Here is a 25882-nt window from a genome sequence, read left to right on the forward strand (position 1 = left end):
TAAAGTTTGTGGCCCTTTCTATTCCATATCAATGTCTGCTTGAGTTTATTCATCCCAATCTTACATTTCCCACAGTTGGGGTGAGGGTTGTTGTTGTTGTTGTTGTTTAGTCGTTTAGTCGTGTCCGACTCTTCGTGACCCCATGGCCAGAGCACGCCAGGCACTTCTGTCCTCCACTGCCTCCTGCAGTTTGATCAAACTCATGCTGGTAGCTTCAAGAACACCATCCAACCATCTCATTCTCTGTCGTCCCCTTCTCCTTGTGCCCTCCATCTTTCCCAGCATCAGGGTCTTTTCCAGGGAGTCTTCTCTTCTCATGAGGTGGCCAAAGTATTGCAGCCTCAGCTTCAGGATCTGTCCTTCCAGTGAGCACTCAGGGCTGATTTCCTTCAGAATGGAGAGGTTGGATCTTCTTGCAGTCCATGGGACTCTCAAGAGTCTCCTCCAGCACCAGAATTCAAAAGCATCAATTCTTCGGCGATCAGCCTTCTTTATGGTCCAGCTCTCACTTCCATACATCACTACTGGGAAAACCATGGCTTTTACTATATGGACCTTTGTTGGGGTGAGGGTACAACGCTGCAACTGGGCCTAAAACAAAACAAAACAAAACAAAACAAAACAAAACAAAACAAACTTCGTGGTGAGTCCCCCCACCTTTATAAAAAAAAAGCACTGGTCATTATTATTCGCAGTATTCGCATGACCAATCCACTATGTTCATTCCTTTTCCCGTTGAAAGGAAAACGCGCCCTCGAACGAAGGCGCCGCGCGGCCAGCAGAGGACGCTGCCCGGCGGCTTCCTCTGAGGCGGGCGCGTCGCAGCGGCAATTCTCCGGCGCCAGGGGGCGCTTCTCCCGGCTCCGTCGGCTCCCCCCCCCCACCCCGCCCGCCTCCCTTTTGTTGCCTGGGGTGCCTGGCTGCTATATAAGCGGCGGCGGAGAGGAGCCCGCAGCTCGCTGCTCCCGTCCGCGCGGCCGCCTGCTGCTGCTCCCCTTCGCCTGAGACTCGCACCGCCGCGCGGAGACGTCGCCCGGCCGCCATGGAGATGAAGAAACGGCTTAACCTGGAGCTGCGGAACAAGAAGCCGGCCGAGGTGAGCCTTCCCTCCATCCCCCGGCCCAGGCCCGGCTGCCTTCCCCCGCCTCCGGCCCGCTTCGCGCACACGTGTGCGCGGCCGACATGTTGGAGACGCGCGCCGCGCTCCTGGGCGCACGGAAACCCATCCTCGCCCTGCAGTTTTTGGAGTGTCCTTTTCCCCATTTCTTCTCATTTCTCCTCGCCTTCTCCCTTTCCTCCGCGATCCTTTACATTCCTGTCTCTTGGAGAGAAAAAAAGGGGGGGCTCGACCTATTTTTTTGCGACCCCTTTTAAGAACCCCCCCCAAAAAAACCCAACAGCAACACATGCGCCGCTTTGCCTTTCGCCTCTCCAAAAGTGTGTTTTTACGCACAGGATAAGTTTTAGGGGGTTCTTGGAACAGGCGGGTTTAAAAATAAAATAATCAAATTGGGATCTGTTTTTTGGGGGGAGGGGGCTCCTGTCCCGCCCCTTGACCCATATGTTTTGTAAAGTGTGTGTGTATGGGGGGGGGGAATCTGGTTCCCCCTACATTCTGAATGCTTGCTTGGGGGCTTGAACCGAGGCCTACTTGGCTACTTCCCACGCCTAGTTGAGGGTTTTTTTTAATGGGGGGGGGGAGGAATTGCTTGTTTCTTTACGGGGACGGGGGGGAGAGAAAGAGAGAGCTCGGTGAGTGGGGTAGTTATGTGGCCGCGGGGGGGGGTGGCTTAAAAATTATTCCCACCCCAGGAATGTTAGAGTAGGCATTTGAATGTGTTCCGGAAAGGTGGAGCGGAATAACCCCCCCACCCCCACCCCAAAGGGAGAAAGAAATGCCCTGTAGGCCTTGGACCGCCCCCCCTCCATCCCGGGAGCGTGGGTCAGAGTTGTGAATTGTGATTTCCCCCGGCTTCGTTAGTCCGGGCTCGTTTTACCCGGTCTATAAATGATGCGTAACTAGAGCGCACATGGTGGGGTTTTTTTAATGCAATCTTGGGTCGCGGGGAGGGGGGGAGGAAGGATGGCGGCAGTTTCCTCCCTACCCATAGGCACTCCCCCCTCCCTCCATAAACCGCTTCCTTGCGCCCTCCCAAAAGCACAGTTCTTCTCTTTCCCGCCCCCCCCCCGCCAGCTGCGCACGTGGAAACGCGTTTACTAAAAAAAACACCCAGACGATTATATATATATATATATATATATATAACTCCTGGTGCTGGGAGGCGGGGGATCAGTGAGGGAAGAGTTTGTTTCCCACCCGCTTAATTCCCTCCTCCTAACCCCCCCCCCATTTCACCACCTCGGGGAGTGGGAGGAGAAAAAACCACAGTGGAGCTTTTGAGAGCGCAGAGGAAAGGAGGGGTTTTTTTGGCGCTGGGTGGCTGCGCGGCTCGCCAAAGAAGGCTCTGCTTTGTAAAAAAAGGGGGGTTGAGATTAAAATCTCAATAGTTTCCCCCCCTCTTGGTTTTGGGAGAGAAGCAGAAAGGGAAAGGAAGGGGTGGGGGGGCGGAGTGGATGCACGCCGAGCCGCGTCCACGTGTAGCTTTTTTTGGAGGCGGGGGGGGGGAGGGATGGGGACTGGGTCAGGCAGGCGGATGGAGAGGCCAAGGGGCCCTTTTATGGTTTGTGGGGGTTTAAAGGGTCATCCAAGATGGTCTAGCAGCAGGGGGGGAGCGTGGCTTGGGCTGAATGAAAGGCGGGTTGCGGGGGGGGGGGGAGAGGGCGGTGCTACACACACACACACACACGAACCAATTGAATTTATGGTTGCACCCAGGAGCTGGGAGATAGAGCCTTGACCCTGACTTGGACGGGGGGGGGGGTTCTGAAACTGCTGTTAGAAGTCTTGCAAGAACACACACAAACACACAATCTCTCTCTCTCTCTCTCTCTCTGTGTGTGTGTGTGTGTGTGTGTGTGTGTGTGTGTAGTCTTTCTGGTCCATTTTTGAGCAAAGCTTTTGGCTGCACCCAGGAGCCAAACTGACCCATATTACTGAGGGTTGCTTGGCTGCAGTTTGGATCAGCCACATTTTTTTGGGGGGGTGTTTTGTGTATTGGGGGGGGCGCTTGCCAGGTGTGGACACTGGTCCTCTGCTGTTGCTTCGCTTGGTTTCCAGGCGCCAGGGCTTCCTGTGTGTGTGGCTGCCATTGTGGGGGTTAAGCCTTGGCGTGCGCCCCCCCACCCCCGCCTCTATTAGGGAGGAGCCAGGACTGCCTTCTCCACTACTGATAGCTCGGGCAGTATCATGGCTCCCCCAGCAAGGAACTCTGGGAATTGTAGTTCTTTGGGGGGGAGGGACTATAAACTGGCACATCTGGCGAGAATCCTGTTTGGAGGGACAGTTTGCGATCATTGTACCTGTGTTTAAGAATAATTTCAGCGTGTTTCACGTAGAAAACACCCTCCCTTAAAAATTAAAAAGAGCCACGCTTAACTACGTAAAACTTGAGTCAGGTCATTGTCTGCGTTGGATGGTAGCAGCTCTCCAGCTGAGAGCTTTCTGCATGCCTAGCAGGTGTACTGGGGGGTCTTCTTTACTCCAAGCAGGTGTTCTGCCACTGAGAAACCTATGTATTCATCACATTGTTGAGACCGGGTGATGGGGGCAGCCTCTCTATTTGGTGTTAGAAACTTGAGGACCTCTGGGATCCCTTCCAGCTCTTGTTATACTATGAAGCTTCCACCTAAGGGTTTCCCTTTTTCCCCTAGCCTCATCCTGGGACGCGGGTGGCGCTGTGGTCTAAAACACTGAGCCTCTTGGGCTTGCCGATCGGAAGGTCGGCGGTTCGAATCCCCGCAATGACGGGGTGAGCTCCCGTTGCTCTGTCCCAGCTCCTGCCAACCTAGCAGTTCGAAAGCACACCAGTGCAAGTAGATAAATAGGTACCACTGCGGCAGGAAGGTAAACGGCGTTTTCCATGTGCTCTGGTTTCCGTCATGGTGTCCCACTGCGCCAGAAGCGGTTTAGTCCTGCTGGCCACATGACCTGGAAAGCTGTCTGTGGACCAACGCCGGCTCCCTCGGCCTGAAAGCGAGATGAGCGCCGCAACCCCATAGTCGCCTTTGGCTGGACTTAACCGTCCAGGGGTCCTGTGCCTTTTGCCATCCTGGGAGATCTTCCTTTCCCTTCCTTTCAAACACCTGCATCTCCTTAACCCACACAAAATGCAAAGGACCAGAGCAGAGCAGGAAGGGAAAAGGAGCAAAAAGAAAGATTTTCCACTAGTTTCCTACTAGCTAAGTATGATGCGAGTTGGAAAATGCTGTTCCGGAGCTTTGTCAAGCTGTCTCCCCTGAACCTTTGAGGCTTTGCTTTATACCAGGGTGGATAAAAACCAGTGATTAAAAAATAATAATAAAAAAATTGGATGTTTTTGATTTTAACTGGATTTTTTACAATACAAAATGCTTTGGGAGGAAAAATGTTTCTAAGGATAGTTTTCTGTTTAAGTTACATTATACTCCAGAGGCTATTCAACAGGAAATAAGGATTTGTTTTAAGTTTTTTATGTGTGCTAAAACTCAAGTCTTAAGTTGTTGCTGTTTTTAATTGTTTAACCACATCGGTTAACAAACATGGATACATACACTATAATGTTACTGTTTTAGTTAAATAAGTTGTTTAAATGGTTATTTTTTTTCTCCTTCCACTAAAGGACAGCAGAAAAGTTCTCCAAATATAAACAGTTAACTTACAAAACTTTACAATGATTTCGTAATTATGTATTCCTAATAGTATAACCAAATCGGTAATTTTTGATACAACTGTTTAAAAAAGGACTCTGAAAAATTTTTTCTCCAAAAATGAAACCTTAAATCTGGTTGTAAATATTAAGATAATACCAATGAGAATGAGTCTTTCTGTAAGAAAGTGATTTAAATCAAGTCTTACTGACTAGCGATTTAAATTGATTTGATTGAAATCAAAACCAATCTGCTTTTTACAATTCGTCCTGCGCTCCAGGCCGCCTTCCGCCTTCCCATGACGCTAGTCCCTAGTGTGGCAAAGCGGCGAATGGGAACTACGTACAGTTGAGCAGTTTGCAGTAGGGTGGATTTAATTAAAATTATTTAAATCACTAGTTAGTAAGACTTGATTTAAATCATTTGGTTATACCGTTAGAAATACATGGACAGATAATTATGAAATTATGGTGAGGTTTAATAAGTTAACTGTTTATATTTGGACAACTTTTATGCTGTACTTTATTGGAAGGAGAAAAATGAATCATTTCCTTAATAAGAATTTTAACAATTTATTTAACTGAAACAATAACATTACAGTGGTTCCTCAGGTTACAGACGCTTCAGGTTACAGACTCTGCTAACCCAGGTTAAGAACTTTGCTTCAGGATGAGAACAGAAATCATGCTCCAGCGGCAGCAGGAGGCCTCATTAGCTAAAGTGGTGCTTCAGGTTAAGAACAGTTTCAGGTTAAGAACGGACCTCCAGAACAAATTAAGTTCTTAGCCCGAGGTACCACTGTATAGCATATCTATCCATGTTTGTTAACTGATGTGGTTAAATTATTTTTTTAAAAAAAACACACACCTTAGACTGAGTTTTAGCACACATGAAAAACTTGAAACAAATCCTCATTTTTTAACAAAAGACCATTGATTTTTTTATCTACCCTGGTTTGGGGGGGGGGAGATGGCGAAGTCTTCCTGGAGCACAAAATTGCGTTTCTCTGAAGGGGGCCCTTTCCGATAGGAGTTGTAAAGGTAAAGGGACCCCTGACCATTAGGTCCAGTCGTGGCCGACTCTGGGGTTGCGGCGCTCATCTCGCTTTAGTGGCCGAGGGAGCCGGCGTACAGCTTCCGGGTCATGTGGCCAGTAGGACTCTGCCGCTTCTGGCAAACCAGAGCAGCGCACGGAAACGCCATTTACCTTCCCGCCGGAAGTATTTATCTACAGTGGTGCCTCGCAAGACGAAATTAATCCGTTCCACGAGTCTCTTCGTCTTGCGAAGCACGGCTGTTAGCGGCTATTAACGGCTTAGCGGCTTTACGAAAAAGGAAACAAACTCGCCAAAGCAAGCCCATAGGGAAATTCGTCTTGCGGAACGACTCAAAAAATGGAAAACTCTTTCGTCTTGCGCGTTTTTCGTCTTGCGAGGTACCACTGTACTTGCACTTTGAGGTGCTTTCGAACTGCTAGGTGGACAGGAGCAGGGACCGAGCGACGGGAGCTCACCCCGTCATTGCGGGGATTCAAACCGCCAACCTTCTGATCGGCAAGCCCTAGGCTCTGTGGTTTAACCCGCAGCGCCACCCGCATCCCGATAGGAGTTATAGCTGTCGTCAACCCCCCCCCAACAAGACAGGGAGCTCTTTGCAGCCTTAAACCTCTGGGCCAGGGGTCTGCAACCCTCGGCTCCGGAGCCGCATGTGGCTCTTTTACACCTTTGCCGCGGTTCCGGGGCGGATACTAGCGAGGGGAGGAGGCGCATTGTGCGCCCCGACACTCCCCACTATGGCGGGCGCTGTACTGGCTGTGACGTCGCATGGGGGCGGTGCGTGCGTTAGTCATGCACCGTCCCGACGTCACCTTCCCGCCCGCCCGCTACATTGTAAGGGGCATGTACGCTGGTCACTGCATTGAAAGGGGGCATGTACGCTGGTCACTGTTTTGAAGGGGAGTGAAGAACACACACACACACACAAAGGTAACTTGTTAATTTAACGTTTATTTCTATGAGGAGGAGTAATTCTGAGGGGTCAAACAAAGAAATAATAAAAAAGTGACAACAAAGTTTTGCGGCTCCCAGGTTTTTTTTTCCCTTCGGAAACGGGTCCAAGTGGCTCTTTTTGTCTTAAAGGTTGCAGACCCCTGCTCTGGGCCAAACCTTCCTCCATCAGCCCAGCCGCTTCCCTGATCTCTGCTGTCCTCTTGTTGCAGACTCTGGACATTTAGCGCAGGAAAAGTCTCTGAAGCGTCTGCACAATTTGGTGATGGTGTGGGAGTTTGGGGGCAACATTAAAAATGCAAGCGATTTTGGTGACGGAAGGATGAATTAACTCCTTCTGTTCTTTTAATGAGAGGATTCCGATTTTGGGTTTAAATTTGTGTAAATGGCAGGGGAGGGGTGCACTTGAAAGGGGAGGTGTTGCTCAGCACCCTCTTCTTGGGACCCCCCCCCCGGACGGATCTAGGTCCTGATCAAAGCTTCCGGGGGTGTTAGTTTCCTTGGATCAATTTTCAAACATGCCACGGTATGTTTATGCCACGATAGCCAGAACCTAGACAAAAGCTGCAACTGTTAAGAGCTTGTGCTTGCTTTTCTCTTCCTCCCTCCTGTTCTTCTTTCCTCTTGTGCCATGTCTGTTTTAGAGGGCAGAGACTTCTCCATTTGGAAGCCATGAGCTGTTTGCAGGGTGGGGGGGCTATAAAAGGGCACACAAATCCATCTCTCTAGTGGCAAAATGGGTCTGTGTGCCTGGATGTTAGCCAGAACATTGGTGCTTCCAGCTGTGTGCAGGATTCTTGCATTGCAGCGGGGTTGAGCTAGATGACCCTATGGGGTCCTTACAATTACAGTGGTGCCCCGCAAGACGAACGCCTCGGAAGACGAAAAACTCGCTAGACGAAGGGGTTTTTTGTTTTCTTAGCCGCTTCGCAAGACGCATTTCCCTATGGGCTTGCTTCGCAAAACGAAGCTTGCCCCGCAAGCTCCAGGGATAGCGGGGAAGCGCAGCGCGTCTTCCCCGCTGTCCCCTCTTTTGAAGCAAGGGGCGGCAGGGAGAAGATCGCTTCTCCCCGTTGCCAGCCCCGCAATCTCCGGGGACAGAGGGGAAGGCGCGCGCACTCTCCCCGGACCCCTTTTGAACCAAGGGGCGGCAACGGGGAGAAGCGATTCTCCCCGCTGCCCCTTTCCTTGCTTTAAAACGGGTCCGGGGACAGAGGGGAAGGTGCACGGCACTTCTCCTCTGTCCCCGGACGGTCTCCATAGGAACGCATTGATTGATTTTCAATGCATTCCTATGGGAAACCGTGCTTCGCAAGACGCAAAACTCGCAAGAAGAAAAAACTTGCGGAACGAATTAATTTTGTCTTGCGAGGCACCACTGTATATCATTCTCTGAAATGCCATAAGCAAATGATATAGGGGTGCTAAGACTTGTGGCTTACAAAGCTTCTGTTAGCGACCATCTTCTCTCTTTGGCAATCCCTTGTAGCCGAGTAAGATTGTCTTCCATAAACACGGTTTTAACAGTGAGTCCGTAAGTGACTGCGGAGGCCAATTCTGGATCCACACATCCTTCCACAGGGGGGACACAGGTTTCCGGGCAGGAGTTGATCCCTGTGAGGGTTTGCCAAGCGTGCCTTCCTCTTAGCACATTTCTCCCATTCGTCCTGAATTCGAGTGTCTTCAAAGCCCACAACACCTTTGGCAAAGGCTGTTCTCCAACTGGAGCGCTCTCAGGCCAGTGTTTCCCAATTGTTGTTTATACTACATTTTTAAAGATTTGCCTTGAGAGAGTCTTTGAACCTCTTTTGTTGACCACCAGCGTCACGCTTCCCATTTTTAAGTTCAGAATAGAGTATAGTGGAACCTCGGGTTAAGTACTTAATTCATTCTGGAGGTCCGTTCTTAACCTGAAACTGTTCTTAACCTAAGATACCACTTTAGCTAATGGGGCCTCCTGCTGCTGTCGCGCCGCTGGAGCACTATTTCTGTTCTCATTCTGAAGCAAAGTTTTTAACCTGAGGTACTATTTCTGGGTTAATGGAGTCTGTAACCTGAAGCGTATGTAACCCGAGGCACCACTGTAGTTGCTTTGGAATACAGTGGTGCCTCGCAAGATGAAAAGAATCCGTTCTGTGATTCTCTTCGTCTAGCGTTTTTTTCGTCTTGCGAAGCAAGCCCATTGACGGATTAGCGCTTTTAGCGGCTTTTAGCGGCTTATTTGCTGATCGGATCAGCTGATAAGCGGCTTAGCGGCTTAGAAAAGGGGGGGGAGAGAAAAACCCCGCAGGAACTCGCAAGACATTGTCGTCTTGCGAAGCAAGCCCATAGGAAATTCGTTTTGCGAAGCACCTCCAAAACGGAAAACTCTTTCGTCTAGCGAGTTTTCCGCCTTGCGAGGCATTCGTCTTGCGGGGCACCACTGTACAATAATCAGGCATCCACACAACATGACCAGTCCAACGAAGTTGATGTTGCCATAATAGGGTGCTGGCTTCCTTAACCCAAGTCCTCCCTTTCCCCCATCTCGACGTTTGGTTCGTTGTATCCGGACGGCTGCACCTTCCATTGGGTTTGAAGGAGGAGGCAAAAAAAACAGCTTGGTTTTCGCAGTGCAAAGAATGCGGCTGCTTCTCGCGCCGTCTGCTAACGCAGCCGGTTCGGCGGCTTTGCTGCTGGCGGCCAGGATTAGGTCACTCAGCCGTGATACCGTACAGCTGACTCACCCAGGCTGTGGGGCTGCTGCTGCTGCGGAAACTTTGTGCCTCCTGCCAAAATCTGGCTGCGCAGAGTCTGTCTGCATAGCCTGGTCTTGTCTTCGCTGACCTGCAAAGAGATGCCAGGGGGGTGAGTGTTTTCCCAGCGAACCGTTTGTTGCCTTTCTTTAGGAGAGTAGGAGCAGATTTCAGTAAGGACAGAAAAAGCTTTCTTAAGTTGGTCCAGGGTTCAGCAACCTTTTTCAGTCGTGGGTCGGTCCACCGTCCCTCAGACCTTGTGACGGGCCGGACTGTATTTTTTGGGGGAGGGAAATGAACAAATTCCTGTGCCCCACAAATAACCCAGAGGTGCATATTAAATAAAAGCACACATTCTGCTCATGTAAAAACACGCTGATTCCCAGACTGTCAGGCCAGATTGAGAAGGCGATTGGGATGCATCCGGCCCACGGGCCTTAGGTTGCCTAAGGTAAAGGTAAAGGGACCCCTGACCATTAGGTCTAGTTGTGACCGACTCTGGGGTTGCGGCGCACTTCTCGCTTTATTTGCTGAGGGAGCCGGCGTACAGTTTCCGGGTCATGTGGCCAGCAGGACTAAGCCGCTTCTGGTGAACCAGAGCAGACCACGGAAACGCCGTTTACCTTCCCGCCGGAGTGGTACCTATTTATCTATTTGCACTGGTGTGCTTTCGAACTGCTAGGTGGGCAGGAGCAGGGAAAAATTAAGTTGTTAGAACATTATTAGCCACATGTTGCCTGTTGCTGCTTCAGTTTTCCTATAAATTAAGTGGGTCAATCAATATGGGAAAAGTAAAAATGTCCCTTAGATCTGAAATATTTTCACGGAGGCTTGAGTTTTCTTTCTTTCTTTGGTTAAATTAGATCAGGCTTCCTCAGCCCTCCAGATGTTTTGAGACTACAATTCCCATCATCCCTGACCAAAAACATCTGGAGGGCTGAGGTTGAGGAAGCCTGTATTAGATCGTGGGAAGGCAAACTAAGGCCCGGGGGCAGGATCTGGCCCAATCACCTTCTAAATCCGGCCCACGTACAGTCCGGGAATCAGCGTGTTTTCACATGAGTAGAATGTGTCCTTTTATTTAAAATGCATCTCTGGGTTATTTGTGGGGCACAGGAATTCATTCATCCCACCCCCCCAAACTTGACATGAGCCAACAGTGTGACGCGACAGCTAAAAAAGCCAATGCAATTCTGGGCTGCATCAATAGGAGCATAGCATCTAGATCAAGGGAAGTCATAGTGCCACTGTATTCTGCTCTGGTCAGACCTCACCTGGAGTACTGTGTCCAGTTCTGGGCACCACAGTTCAAGAAGGACACTGACAAACTGGAACGTGTCCAGAGGAGGGCAACCAAAATGGTCAAAGGCCTGGAAACGATGCCTTATGAGGAACGGCTAAGGGAGCTGGGCATGTTTAGCCTGGAGAAGAGGAGGTTAAGGGGTGATATGATAGCCATGTTCAAATATATAAAAGGATGTCACATAGAGGAGGGAGAAAGGTTGTTTTCTGCTGCTCCAGAGAAGCGGACACAGAGCAATGGATCCAAACTACAAGAAAGAAGATTCCACCTAAACATTAGGAAGAACTTCCTGACAGTAAGAGCTGTTTGACAGTGGAATTTGCTGCCAAGGAGTGTGGTGGAGTCTCCTACTTTGGAGGTCTTTAAGCAGAGGCTTGACAACCATATGTCAGGAGTGCTCTGATGGTGTTTCCTGCTTGGCAGGGGGTTGGACTCGATGGCCCTTGGGGTCTCTTCCAACTCTAGGATTCTATGATTCTAAATATAGTCCTGACCCCCACAAGGTCTGAGGGACAGTGGACCGGCCCCCTGCTGAAAAAGTTCGCTGACCCCTGTATTAGGTGTTTTCATGTGCTGCAAACTGATTTGAGATATATTCCCCCCCCCCCGGCTTTAAAATACAAAACAGCATAGAAAGGAAATGAATAATAATAAATTTCATTGAGAAAGAGAATGCCATGGTGGGGACCTGCAGCCTAGCTTTAAGGTGCCGTTTGGCCTACAGATATCTTGAGTTTCTGACACTTGAGCACAGTTAATTGTGCATTTGTTCAAACTCCAATTAAAACTATTCCAAGGCCTGTGCATCAGGAGATAAACTCCCTCTGCAGTGTTTGATAATCAGCTTAAAAACGGGGGCTGGGGGGGGGGCTTAGAACCCTTGTGTGTTTTCCGGGAGGATTTTTAAAGCCCTTTAAAAAAAAAATAGTCCTTATTCCTTGCATTGGGAAATGGCTGTTGCTTCCGTAACTACGTTGCCGGAGTCCTTTTGCGGCTCGCAGCCACCAGGCGGCTCTGTGAGCTTGGCTGAAAATATTCCTGACTTAATGAAAAACTTTTTTCTGGAGAGGTTGGCAAATGTCTCTTTTTTGGGGATGGACGGACGGACATGTTTGGTACAGAGTCCTCCAGCTCCTGATCTTTAGCACAAAGGCCTGTTTCATTTGCCGATGCTGCTCTTTTCAAACGCCCAAAATCTTTTTTTCTTGGTGAGCATTTTATCTATGACTCTTAACAGCCTGACTCCCTCCTCTAGCAATCTGCACAGAATTTTGCTTAACGGTTGCCATCAATTTGATTTTAATTAATTTTAGAATGAAATGCTTTTAGAATGTTGGATTATTTGATTGTTGTTAGCCGCCCTGAGCCCGGCTTCGGCTGGGGAGGGCGGGATATAAATAAAATTTATTATTATTATTATTATTATTATTATTATTATTATTATTATTATTTATTAACGACTGTCCTATGAGGTGGTCTGTCCCATTTACCCTCGTAATTACAGATAAGAAAACCGGAGGCAAAGCAAATCTTGCCTTTCGAAAGGCCATATATACAGTGGTGCCTCACAAGATGAAAAGAATCCGTTCTGTGATTCTCTTCGTCTAGCGGTTTTTTTGTCTTGTGAAGCAAGCCCATTGATGGATTAGCGCTATTAGCGGCTTTTAGCGGCTTATCTGCTGATCGGATCAGCTGATAAGCGGCTTAGCGGCTTAGAAAAGGGGGGGAAGGGAAAAAAACCTGCAGGAACTCGCAAGACATTTTCGTCTTGCGAAGCAAGCCCATAGGAAATTCGTTTTGCGAAGCACCTCCAAAACGGAAAACCCTGTCGTCTAGTGGGTTTTCCATCTTGCGAGGCATTCGTCTTGCGGGGCACCACTGTATACTGTTCCTGTAGAAAAAGCCCAAGACCTGAGCCATCTTGCGTGGCGAAGGTGTCGTGAGAACTGGGTCCACTTCTTGTAATTTATGGATTTAAGAGCTGGGGGTGAGATCAAGGCCCTGGGTCTGTTTCAGAAATTGCACCTTGTGCCATTGCGATGCAGGACTATGCAGTTGTCCCAGGGTGGATAAAAATCAATTATTATTTTTAAAATCAGATTCTTTTCATTTAAATTGGATTTTTATTTATTTAAATCGGATTTTTAAAATAAAATGCTTTTGGGGAATTCCTCCCCCCTAAAGATAGGTTACATTACACTCCAAAGTTACTATTCATAAGTTACATTATACTCCAAAGGCTATTCATCAGGAAATAAGGATTTTTTCCCCAGTTTTTCATGTGTGCTATAACTTAACAAACATGGATACATATGCTATAATGTTACTGTTTCAGTTAAATAAATTACTAAGGAAATGATTGTTTTTCACCTTCCAGTAAAGTACAGCAGAAAAGTTGAAACTGAAACCTTCATCTGGTTGTAAATATTGAGATTATACCAGCAATAATGTGTCTTTCTGTAAAAAAATAATGGGAGAGGTTGGCTTCCTTCTTCCTTTCTTTACCTTGTTTAAATAAAAGTTTTATTTGGTTTTACAAGTTCATTCACACACATAAAGTTCTTACAGTTGTTAAAATTAAAAACAAGATTCTTCCGAATCTTAGGGGCTTCCCACATCCCATCCGTGGGTTCTTTAAAAAAAACCTTTTTGTCAAGTGCATATTTTAAGTTCATTCAAGGAACAGTCCTCCATTATATCCAAAGTCTTCGTAACGTCGTAAGAGTTATTTAAAGCCTGCCCAAAAGAGTTCAAGTGTTTAACAGTGTTCTTTTAGATACAATCTGTATTTGTCTCATTCTCTGTTGAAGTTTTGGTCCTCCTGGTTTCAGATTTTCCTGGTCGGTCTTGCAATCTCTGCATAGTCACAATAATTTCATCTGCCAGTCCGTTTTCCATTGGTATCTTGTCTTTCCATTGATCCATAAAATCTTGCCTTTCCATTGATCCGTAAAATGAAAGCAATAAACAATGTACAGTGGTGCCTCGCAAGACGAAATTAATCCGTTCCACGAGCCTCTTCGTCTAGCGGTTTTTTCGTCTTGCGAAGCAACCCGATTAGCGGTTTAGCGGCTATTAAAGGCTTAGCGGATTAGAAAAGGGGGGGAGTGAAAAAAAATCGGAACACTTGCAAGACATTTCGTCTTGCAAAGCAAGCCCATAGGGAAAATCATCTTGCGAAGCAGCTCAAAAACGGAAAACCCTTTCGTCTAGCGGGTTTTCCGTCTTGCGAGGCATTCGTCTTGCGGGGCACCACTGTACAGTGGTACCTCGGGTTAAGAACTTGATTCGTTCTGGAGGTCCGTTCTTAACCTAAAACTGTTCTTAACCTGAGGTGTACCACTTTAGCTAATGGGGCCTCCTCTTGCTGCCGCCGCACGATTTCTGTTCTCATCCTGAAGCAAAGTTCTTAACCCGAGGTAATATTTCTGGGTTAGCGGAGTCTGTAACCTGAAGCATATGTAACCTGAGGTACCACTGTACTGCAGTCACACAATCCATCAGATGGGTTCCACACAGTCGCACACACAAAAATGAGCCACAAAACCGCGAAATAAATAGCGAAAACAGACACACCTCAGCGTAACGCTCAAAACGGGGCACGTTTGGCTTCCAAAAAATGTTCGCAAACCGGAACACTTAACTTCCAGGTTTCCATGTTGTTTGAGTACCAAGGCGTTTAAGAACCAAGGTACCACTGTACAGTCATACCTCAGGTTGTGAACGTGATCTGTATCGGAGGCTCCTTCGCAACCTGAAGCACCATGTCTGCGTATGCACGGGACGTGATCCGGCGCTTCTGCGCATGCGCACAATGTCATTTTGCGTGCATGCGCAAGTGCCGAAACCCGGAAGCGACCCATTCCAGTACTTCCAGGTTCGGCAGGGTCCGCAACCTGAAAACGCACAACCCGCAGTGTTCGTAACCCGAGGTATGACTGTATATCATTTCCCAGAAATCCTTTTATCATTTTGCGGTTCTCAAATATCCTTTATTAGGCATAGCAAACCACACATTATCAAACAGACACTGTATACAAATTGTGCAAAGTACAAGCTCAACATAACGAGGTTTGGCCCAGTCAGATCTTTAACTCCAGAGAAGATCAATTTGCATAAATAATACAATACAACTGCTAAATCTCTTTAGTCTTTCTACATGGACAGCACTCATAAATTCAGCCACTATTAAAGTAATTTGATCATTCCTGTCCGAAAGCAGCTCCTGAACCGTGGATAGTGTTAGACATCAGCCTATTGAGTTGTAAGGCCTCTAATAATTGTCTTCTGGCGTAAATGCCAAAATCACAAGAAAACAAAATATGCTCCAAAGTATCAGGTTCCTGTTTACTACATTTGCAGAGACGCTCTGATTCCGGGAGAGCTAAATATCTTCCACTCACTATCGTTCGAGGGAAACCTATTAAATCTGGATAACATAAACATCCTGCACAATTCAAATCATTTTGCAATTCTACCACAATTCCCCAGGTGAAGGAGTTAGTTCTGGACAACTGCCGCTCCGACGACGGCAAGATCGGAGGACTCTCCTCTGACTTTGAAAACCTCGAATTCCTCAGTATGATCAACGTGAACCTCCTCTCCGTCGCCAACCTTCCAAAACTCAATAAACTGCGCAAGGTAAGCAACAAGACGTTGGCGTAAAGCTAAAGGGATCCTTCCAGGAATAATAATAATTTATTATTTGTACCCCGCCCATCTGGCTGGGTTTCCCCAGCCACTCTGGGCGGCTTCCATAGAAACCAAAAAACACTAAAATATCATACATTAAAAACTTCCCTGAACAGGGCTGCCTTAAGATGTCTTCTGAATGTCAGGTAGTTGTTTATCGCTTTGACATCTGCTGGGAGGGCGTTCCACAGGGCGGGCGCCACCACCGAGAAGGCCCTCTGCCTGGTTCCCTGTAGCTTTGCTTCTCGCAACGAGGGAACCGCCAGAAGGCCCTCGGCGCTGGACCTCAGCATCCGGGCAGAATGATGGGGGTGGAGACGCTCCTTCAGGTATACTGGGCCGAGGCATTTAGGGCTTTAAAGGTCAGCACCAGCACTTTGAATTGTGCTTGGAAACGTACTGGGAGTCAATGTAGATATTTCAAGACCGGTGTTAGTGGTCTCGGCGGCCGCCCCCAGTCCCCAGTCTAGCTGCCGCATTCTGGATTAGCTGTAGTTTCCTGGTCACCTTCAAAGGTAGCCCCACGTAGAGCGCATTGCAGTAGTCCAAGCGGGAGATAACTAGAGCATGCACCACTCTGGCGAGACAGTCTGCAGGCAGATAGGGTCTCATCCTGTGTACCAGGTGGAGTTGGTAGACAGCTGCCCCGGATACAGAATTGACCTGCACCTCCATGGACAGCTGTGAGTCCAAAATGACTCCCAAGCTATGCACCTGGTCCTTCAGGGGCACAGTTACCCCATTCAGGACCAGGGAGTCCTCCACACCAGCCCGCCCCCTGTCCCCCAAAAACAGTCCTTCTGTCTCATCAGGATTCAACCTCAATCCATTAGCCACCATCCATCCTCCAACCGCCTACAGACACTCACACAGGACCTTCACTGCCATCTTCCATATACAACAGGTGTGCCCAAGCTTTTTCAGAGAGGGCCAGGTTTGATGAAGTGAAGATGCGTGAGGGCCGAGCTGTTGTTGTTGAGATTTTTTAAGGATTTGACCCCCAAGAAATAAACTGCGAAGCCTGAAGCTTTTCTGTTTTCCCCCTCCGTAGCTGGAGCTGAGCGACAATAGGATTTCCGGCGGCTTGGAAGTCCTTGCTGAGAAAACTCCAAACTTGACGCACTTGAATCTTAGCGGAAACAAAATCAAGGATATAAACACTTTGGAGCCACTGGTGAGTAAAACGCTTCTCTCAAAGGGCTGGAGGAAACTATATCTATCTATCTATCTGTCTATATATATTTGTGTGTTCCTCTTTTGGTGAAGTCGCCTCTCTCCTTTTCTTCCTAGGGGGTGCACCCCTTTTTTCATCCTCAAATTCTAAGGTGCTTTTATTCTCCCTCCTGCCAGAATTCAGCTGCTGCTGCTGCTGCTTTGCTTTGTAACCCAAAGTCAAGTACATAGTCCTCATGGTTTGCCAAGAACTGCACGGTTGTGGTTTGGTGGGAACGCGAGGCCTCAAAACCTTGAATTGGCAGTGGGATTGGTCAGGGTCTTGGGGTTGTAGCCAATTGGGCCCTGTTTCTCGGAGTAGACTCATTGAAACCAATGGGCATAATGTGCCAGAATTAGACGTATGAGTGGCCTTGCCTAGGCAAAAACAAGGTTTTAGAAAATCATTTATTATATTTTATTTTGACAAAGTAAAAATCATGAATAGAAATGCGCTCCCCACTACCGAGACCATTCCATTGTAACTAGCCAGCCTCCCCAAATTTCAACACCTCTTGTGATGGTTTGACCCCTTTCCATTTTAACAGTACAAATTCAACAAACACCTTCCATATCTCCTCAGAATCATTTCTTCTGCATATTCCCCGTCTTACCTTAATGGCACATGTTAAAAGCTTCTGCGTTTTAAAAAAACACAAGTTATTTAAAACATTTTTTCCGATTCATTATATATCATTTCCCAGAAAGCTTTCACCACCTTACACATCCGCCACATATGATAAAAGGTACCTTCTATTTCTTTACATTTCCAGCGGGTGTTTTTTTTTCCCCCCTGCTGCAAAAAAAAAACATTTAATTTTTTTAATTAATTTTACATACCATTGCTAATCTGAAGGTGGTGGCTTGCAAAATATGGTTTATACACACTTTAAATTTGTCGCAGTAACAAACCTGTCGACGGTGAGCAATTTTGCTGCAGCATTCCATGCTGACTGCAGCTCCCGGCTCTGATTTGCAGGGGGGGGGTCATGTGATTATCGTTCGCCTGGTTCACCTCCAAAATCTCCACAGAAAAAGCTGTCTCACCTACGAAGTTTGGACCTCTTCAACTGCGAAGTGACGACGCTCATCAGCTACAGGGAGAGCATCTTCACCCTTCTCCCGCAACTCACTTACCTCGACGGCTTTGACACGAACGACAAAGAGGCGCCTGACTCCGACCCGGAAGTGGACGGGCTGGACGACGAGTACGACGAGAACGGGGAAGGTGAGACTCAGGGCTTTTGAGTTTTTGGAAATCGAACGCATGCCGTACGCTCCAATGCATCGTGGATTTTTCCTTTCCTTTCGCCAACTTCCTGGCCCTGATGCTTTTTTTATTTCTTCCCCATTTGCTGCACCCTAACTGGACACGGGTGGCGCTGTGGGTTAAACCACAGAGCCTAGGACTTGCCGATCAGAAGGTCGGCGGTTCGAATCCCCGCAATGACGGGGTGAGCTCCCGTTGCTCGGTCCCTGCTCCTGCCAACCTAGCAGTTCGAAAGCACCTCAAAGTGCAAGTAGATAAATAGGTACCGCTTCGGCGGGAAGGTAAACGGCGTTTCTGTGCACTGCTCTGGTTCGCCAGAAGCGGCTTAGTCATGCCGGCCACATGACCCGGAAGCTGTACGCCGGCTCCCTCGGCCAGTAAAGCGAGATGAGCGCCGCAACCCCAGAGTCGGTCATGACTGGACCTAATGGTCAGGGGTCCCTTTAACTTCCATCCCTTATACCAGGTATCCCTAAACTCTGCCCCCAGATGTTTTGGGACTACAACTCCCATCATTCGTAGCTAACAGGACCATTGGTCGGGGTTGATCGGAATTGTAGTCCCAAAACATCTGGAGGGCCCAGAACAGGTGTCAGATGTCTTCTAAAAGTCAGATAGTTGTTTATTTCCTTGACATCTGATGGGAGGGCGTTCCACAGGGCGGGCGCCACCACCGAGAAGGCCCTCTGCCTGGTCAATTGGCCTTAACAGCAAAACTTAAAATGCATTACATTTGAGAAACAGAAATGCAATTTTTGGTTATGTCAAAAACAAACCCAAACCCACTTTGTAATGAAGTCTTTCCTTTTGCGGTGCTGTGTTTTTTCCAGAGCCCTTTGCCATTTCTGCATCACCCCCATTGCTTTTACTCGGTGGGAACAACTTCCTCCTCCTGTTTTTGTGCAAGGAGAATCCCAGCTGCTTTAATAAACTGCTTATAATTGCCTTTTTGGGAACTTCTGAATCGATTATCCCTGGGAGAATAGCTTCACGCAAATCGGGGTCGTTGTCGTTTTTTACGTGCTGTGGTGGGAAAAATCCTTCCTCTCCCTCAAACCTGGAATATATGTATTTTTTTCTTCCGTTTCTTCCCCTTTCCCAGAAGGTGAAGAGGAAGAGGAAGAAGACGAAGAAGACCTCGACGAGGATGCAGTCGACGACGAGGAGGATGAAGAAGATCTGGATGGGGAAGAGGAGGAGGACGGGGTTGATGATGAAGTAAGTTTGCAAGGGGGCTTTCCTTCCCCCCTGCTTTTAACTTCGCGTTTCCCAGAGCGGTTAGAACAAAGGGTGCTCTGTTCAGTAACAGCATCTCACCCTCAGAGAGAGAGGAAAGAGATTTGTTTTGCAGATAGCTGATCCTTCAGACTGGAAAACTGCCTTGCACAAAGCTAGGCCATTTAAATAATCACAATAATATTCTTTTCCTCTGTACAGGTACCCAGGAGAGGCTGAGATCAAATGCATGCTCTTACCATATTCTAAAGGGGGACGCAAGATTCTGGTCCTCATTGTTGTGGTTAAAGAGCTAGTTTCAAATAGGGGACCTCTAGCTCCAAAAGGGACACGGGTGGCGCTGTGGGTTAAACCACAGAGCCGAGGACTTGCCGATCAGAAGGTCAGCAGTTCGAATCCCCGCAATGACGGGGTGAGCTCCCGTTGCTCAGTCCCTGCTCCTGCCAACCTAGCAGTTCGAAAGCACGTCAAGGTGCAAGTAGATAAATAGGTACCGCTCCGGTGGGAAGGTAAACGCCGTTTCCGTGTGCTGCTCTGGTTTGCCAGAAGCAGCTTAGTCCTGCTGGTCACATGACCCGGAAGCTGTACGCCGGCTCCCTTGGCCAGTAAAGCGAGATGAGCGCCGCAACCCCAGAGTCGGCCACGGCTGGACCTAATGGTCAGGGGTCCCTTTACCTAGCTCGATTTTAGCCACAGCGGCTCGCCAGCGCTTCAAAGACAGTGCTCTTCTCTGTCGCTGCGATACAGCGCCTATCCCCAAAATCTAGGGTTGGGGGGGTGTTAGATACAGGCGACTCTCAACTTGGCACTGGGGCTATGCTTCGGGGACGTTGCGCAAAGCTGTAATCGTCTGCTTTTAGAGTTGGAACTGACTGCGAGGGTCTTTGCGTCTTTCACCCAACGTTGGGACTTCGAAACCCACAACCCTGAGATTAAAAGTCTCATGGGGTCTGCGGTGGGTGGGATTTGGGGGGTGGATGGAAACAGATTTCCTGGGCACCCTCTTTGAATTTTGTTCTTTTTTTTAACTGCCACTGGTGGCGCCATCATTTCATGTCTTTAGGCGCCAGGCGAAAAACATTCCTCTTTACCTCTTTGCCCAAACTTTTTTCAAAGAGGGCCGGATTAAATCGGGGGCTGGATTAAATCGACCGGCAGGCTGGATTAGTCCCCCGAAACAAGACTTTGGACATGCCTGCATGAAATAAACTGTGGCCTGTGAACGTGTGGGACAGAGGAGTGTTATTAACGATTATTCTTTTGCCTTCCTGTCTGTATCCTCCTTCATGTTTTTATTTAACCATTATTGATGTTCCGTAATGTGCTTTTAATGTTGCACGCTGCCCTGTGATCTTTCGATGGCGGGAGGTTTATAAATTGAATGAATAATAGCTAAACACGCACAGGTTAAATCTGTGCAAGCTGCGGGCTGTGTCCCCTTCTTGGGTCGAGGTAAAAGTTTCTTCTCTCTTGACTTCAGGAGGAAGAGGAAGGCGAGGATGACGACGAAGACGAAGGTGAGCCTTTTTAAATCAGCGCTCCGGTCTCTGAGGGATGGCGGAGAGGTGGCAAGCCTTTTCCTCCCAAAGGATAGTTAATCCAAGGGCTATTTAGGTTATTTACGTTTGCTACTACTGCGGCCTGTGTTATGTTAGCCCAAAATGGAAAACAAGCAAGGTCCCAACTAAAGAGGAATGGAAACTTAAACTGGTGGAATATGCGCAGCTGGCGGACCTAATATTGAATAAGAGAACAAGAAGAATGTACGTTTAGAGAAGAAATGGTTTATGGAATATACGGGGGGGGGAATTGTGTACACTTGAAAACGTGGGCAGCGTTAAGATAAATTCAACAGTGTCAATAAGTTTTGAGGGAATACCGAATGGTATAATTTGTGTAAAATTCGCAGGATGTGCAGAATGAGCCATGGAAAGAGAAGGGAAGCTATTATTCATTTAAACAACCTTAAAATATCAGTCTAAATGGTAAAACAGAAAGTTTAATAAAAATGAACTTTTTAAAAAATATAATCTGAGGGCTGGTTAGGCATGGGCTTTTAAATCCCAGGTCCTCAGTTTGAATAGTCCTGTAGCTCTGAGCAAACCTCCCAGCCTCCTGTCTGTATCACAAATTGCACTAGCATACCTAACAAGGGGGACGCGGGTGGCACTGTGGGTTAAACCACTGAGCCTAGGGCTTGCCGATCAGAAGGTTGGCGGTTCGAATCCCCGCAGTGACGGGGCGAGCTCCCGTTGCTCGGTCCCTGCTCCTGCCAACCTAGCAGTTCGAAAGCACGTCAAAAGTGCAAGTAGATAAATACCGTATTTTTCGTTCTATAGGACGCACATTTCCCCCTCCAAAAATTAAGGGGAAATGTGTGTGCGTCCTATAAAGCGAATGCAGGCTGCGCCGCTAAGCCCAAAGCCAGAACAGGAAGACGGAGCACTGTGGAGCGCTCCGTCTCGCTGCTCTAGCTTGGGGACGGTGCCTTCACCCCGCTGTCCTGCAGAAGCTAGCAAGGCTGTTCCCAAGCCAGAACAGCAAGACAGAGGGCTCCATCTCGCTGCTCTAGTTTGGGGACGGCTGCGCGCAAACCTCTGTAGGGCAGCGGGGCGCTGCGCTCCAAAGGCTTCAGGGATCCTTGAGGCAGCGCTTCCCCCCACCGCCAGCCCCACAAGCTCTGGTGAATGTACCTTGAACGCACCTTGTTTTAGAGGGGGAGAACAAGAAGAAGAAAAATTTCCCTGTTCTCCCCCTCCTATGGTCCAGTGCGTCCAATGGAGCGAAAAATACGGTAGGTACCGCTCCGGCGGGAAGGTAAACGGCGTTTCCGTGCACTGCTCTGGTTTCGCCGGAAGTGGCTTCGTCATGCTGGCTTGTCTAGAACATTTTCAGCAGTTCCTTGCTTGATTTCGATAGGCAGTGAGTTCCAGTGTTTAGCCCCATCCTTGTTCTTACAAGTACAGAACAAAGAAATAATTTTGCCAGGGGTGGACATTGCTGTTTGTTTTTAAATATGTGTGTTTTTTCTCTCTCCCCCACCCCCCCAAAAAGATCTGCCTCAGGGCGAGAAGCGGAAACGAGAGATTGAGGACGAAGGGGAAGATGACCCCGACGAAGATGATGACGACGACGAAGACGACTGACCGGCTCCCCTTCCTCATAGCCAGACGATCCGTTTTTTTACGGACTGTGACTTTCCTGGCCCCTGCTGTTCCGCAAGTGAGACTGTGACAAAAAAATTCTTCACTCCCCTTCCTCTCCCGCCCCTGTGGGCCCCCCACCCACCCGCACTCTGACCCCCGGCCCCCCCACAGTTGCTTCCCGGCTCACCAACCCCTTTGTATCGCTGCGACATCCACAGTATATTTTTTTAAAATGTAGAATACAGTTGAGGTGTTTCAGGAGACGTTGTCGGGTGGCTTTCTCTCTCCCCCCCCCCACAGAAAATGCGCACAGTTTTTCTCCTCCACCACCCTCCCCAAATACCCCAGCCCCTTCAACTCCTCTCCTGTTTTGGGGTATTTTGTGACCAAAGGCTTTGCGAATCAGATGGTGCGTCGGACAAGCTCATTTTCGCCCTTCTTCCACACCACTTGCTCCCCCCCCAAAAAAAACCCACAAGTTCTCTGCTCTGCCACTAGGGGGCAGGGCTGGGTGGGGGACACCCCCCCCTGCAGGTGGCGGTTTTGGAATCGGGGTGCAGTGATGACGACGGCGACGAATTCTCCAGCTGTCATGGCAGATTCCCAGACCACTCTGGATGCCGTTCCATTTTTCTAACTCTTCTTTTTTGAGAAAAAAGCCTCTTTTTTTAAAGCCCTGAATTGCAGCCAGCTGATCTGCGGGTCGTTGGCCCAACACTTTTTCTTGGGGGGGGGGCTTTTTTTGGATGTGGTGTGTCCCTGTAACCCCCCCCCCAAACTGTTCTGATATTCTTTCCCCAGTTGGGTTGACTTGAGTTACCTAAGACCTGCAGGGAGAATTCCTTATTATTTGCTCAGATTTCCAATTTAATTTGAGGGGGTTCCTGCTCCCCGATGGAGGGCTGGCGTATTATTTCAGAGCTCGCCTCCCCCCCCCACCCAGTGGGGGCTTGAATCACAACCCCCCCTCCTTAACTTGCTTTATCCTTAACAAGGCAAGTGCTTTAGAAGAAAAACAGAGTCGCCGTCTTCCCGACTCCTGTGTTTATTTTTATATTGTTTTCTCCTTCCCTTCCCGGTTTTGGAAATTCCACCTGAGGCTTCTAACTTGGAAGGGCAGCACAAAAAAACATGACAATAAGGGGAGGGAGAGGACAAGAATGAACGAAGAGCGAAATTGTGCTGCGGAATAATGTTTCGTTTGGGGGTAATGGAGTTGGCGCGTACACAAACACAAAAGCCTTTCCTTAAATTCTGTGTCCGCAGATGGCGATATTTCATTGTCGAGCCTAGTTGCAGCCCAGAAACTCTTTTCTTTTCTTTTTTTGTCTCTCTTGGAGGGAATTGCGGCAGCATGCGACAAGTTGGGTGGGGGACGGTCTCAGGGGTCCCTCCTTCGGGGTTGGGGAGACGATGACGGCTGCACATCTGGGCACGGCGCTGGGGCCTAGGAATGGGGTTGGCGATAAAAATCCTACAAGATTGGGAGGGGGAGAGAGATAGGTTCTTTCCTACTGAATCCCAGATCTTTGCTTGGTGGGGAGGGGGGGAGGAATAGCTGGATTGCTGTAGATTCTGGGGTTCAGTATCTTGTCCCAGGGTAACACCACCTTCTTTTCTGCTCCCACCAAAAAACCACCACCACCACCACAAATAAAGAGTTGTGTTTCCATCTTCCGTGGGATAGCCTGCCTGCCCCCACTTCACAACAGAACATGGTTTTTCAGAGTTTTAAGATACTAGCCCTAGTTCCAAAGCAGGCCTTATGATGTGGTCAAAAGCTAAACCCAGAAATGAAGATTCCCTTCTCCTTTTTTTTGTGCGTGCGGTTTTTTTTTGTTTTGTTTTGTTCTTTCTGGGGTTTTCCGGTCCTTTTTTAATATATCTCCTTTTTGTTAAGAGAAATTTGAATACGACTTTTAATAAAAGACTTCAGTTTTTAAAAACCAACCTTTGCGACGTTATGAGATCTGCATCCGTTCTTTGGTGTCTCGCGGGAAGAATTTTATTTCGCAAAACAAAACTACTGCTTCCATTTGAAATGGACGCTTGGCGGGCAGCCAGACAGGCGCGAGTTCGAAAGGAATGCAGTGGTTCTCAAACTTGAATCCGTCCTGAGGTCCGTTCCAAAACCAAAGCGTTCTAAAACCAAGGTGCGCTTTCCCATAGAAAGTAATGCAGAACGGATTAATCCGTTCCAGACTTTTAAAAACAACCCCTAAAACAGCAATTGAGCATGAATTTTCCTATCTAACGAGACCATTGATCCCTAAAATGAAAGCAATAAACTGCAGTCACACAATCAATCAATCAGTAGCTGAACTGGCTTCCACACAGTCCCAAAAACAAAACAAAAAGAGCCACAAAAAACACGCAAAATAAATGGCAAAACCAGACAGACCTCGGTGAAACAATCAAAACAGAAGTGTAACACTCAAAATGGAGCACGTTCAGCTTTCCGAAAAATGTCCGCAAACCGGAACACCAACTTCCGGGTTTGCAGTGCTTGGGTTCCAAATTGTTTGAGTTCCAAGGCGTTTGAGAACCAAGTTACCACTGCAGTAAAAAAGCTGACTTTGGTCAGCTGGAAATAATTTTCCACCCGAAAAGAATCACTAACCCTTGGGACCGGGGTTTCGCCAACCCGAGTCTCTGTTTTTGGACTACAATTTCCATCATCCCTGACCACCGGTCATGCTAGCTAGGGATGATGGGACCAGAGAATATTAAGAAGCAAGACAGCTAGTTGGCATGATCTTTATTAAACTGCTGTAGCAGGGTGCTCAACTCCCAGGCAACAGGGAGGAGAGGAACCCAGAACATTGGTGCGCAAGCTCTTATATAGACTTTTGAAACTGCCACCCTGTAGCTCAAGACCACCCCCCAAAACATCATACATGCATCACAGAAGGGGCAGTCTACAGCAGAATTCTGTCTGGCAGGAAACCTGTTAATGGGTTTACCTGGACAGCCTGGCCATTCTTTGGTGATGATAGTTACAGGTAGGTAGCCGTGTTGGTCTGCCGTAGTCGAAACAAAATTTTAAAAAATTCCTTCCAGTAGCACCTTGTTGTTGTCGTTTAGTCACCTCCGCCTCTTCGTGACCCCCTGGACCAGAGCACGCCAGGCACTCCTGTCTTCCACTGCCTCCCACAGTTTGGTCAGACTCATGTTACTAGCTTCGAGAACACTGTCCCACCATCTCGTCCTCTGTCGTCCCCTTCTCCTTGTGCCCTCCATCTTTCCCAACATCAGGGTCTTTTCCAGGGAGTCTTCTCTTCTCCTGAGGTGGCCAAAGTCTTGGAGCCTCAGCTTCAGGATCTGTCCTTCCAGTGAGCACTCAGGGCTGACTTCCTTAAGAATGGAGAGGTTTGATCTTCTTGCAGTCCATGGGACTCTCAAGAGTCTCCTCCAGCACCAGAATTCAAAAAGTAGCACCTTAGAGACCAGCTAAGTTTGATATTGGTATGAGCTTTTGTGAAGAACTGTGCATGCACATGAAAGCTCATACCAATAACAAACTTAGTTGGTCTCTAA

At 48.2% G+C, this 25882-nt stretch overlaps 1 protein-coding gene across 1 annotated transcript; it reads left to right on the forward strand.

The window, feature by feature from the left end:
• Positions 1-925: 925 nt before the first annotated feature.
• On the forward strand, positions 926-24295 carry LOC309522952 (acidic leucine-rich nuclear phosphoprotein 32 family member D-like). The gene is made up of 7 exons (XM_082206711.1): positions 926-1096; positions 15281-15430; positions 16533-16655; positions 17726-17921; positions 19066-19181; positions 20680-20716; positions 22254-24295. Exons 1-7 carry the CDS (start codon positions 1043-1045, stop codon positions 22343-22345), a joined length of 768 nt encoding a protein of 255 aa, XP_082062837.1. The 5' UTR covers positions 926-1042; the 3' UTR covers positions 22346-24295.
• Positions 24296-25882: the final 1587 nt, after the last annotated feature.

This window comes from Podarcis vaucheri (assembly GCF_965113315.1).
Source record: "Podarcis vaucheri genome assembly, chromosome: 18".
Classification (NCBI taxonomy): Eukaryota; Metazoa; Chordata; class Lepidosauria; order Squamata; family Lacertidae; genus Podarcis; species Podarcis vaucheri.

What these genes read in the sequence shown, in the direction of transcription:
- LOC309522952 (XM_082206711.1), top strand. Translation starts at nt 1,043, where the DNA reads ATGGAGATGAAGAAACGGCTTAACCTGGAGCTGCGGAACAAGAAGCCG. An exon ending in GGAACAAGAAGCCGGCCGAG is followed by an intron (nt 1,097 to 15,280) that starts GTGAGCCTTCCC and finishes ACAATTCCCCAG; the next exon opens with GTGAAGGAGTTAGTTCTGGA. An exon ending in TAAACACTTTGGAGCCACTG is followed by an intron (nt 16,656 to 17,725) that starts GTGAGTAAAACG and finishes AAATCTCCACAG; the next exon opens with AAAAAGCTGTCTCACCTACG.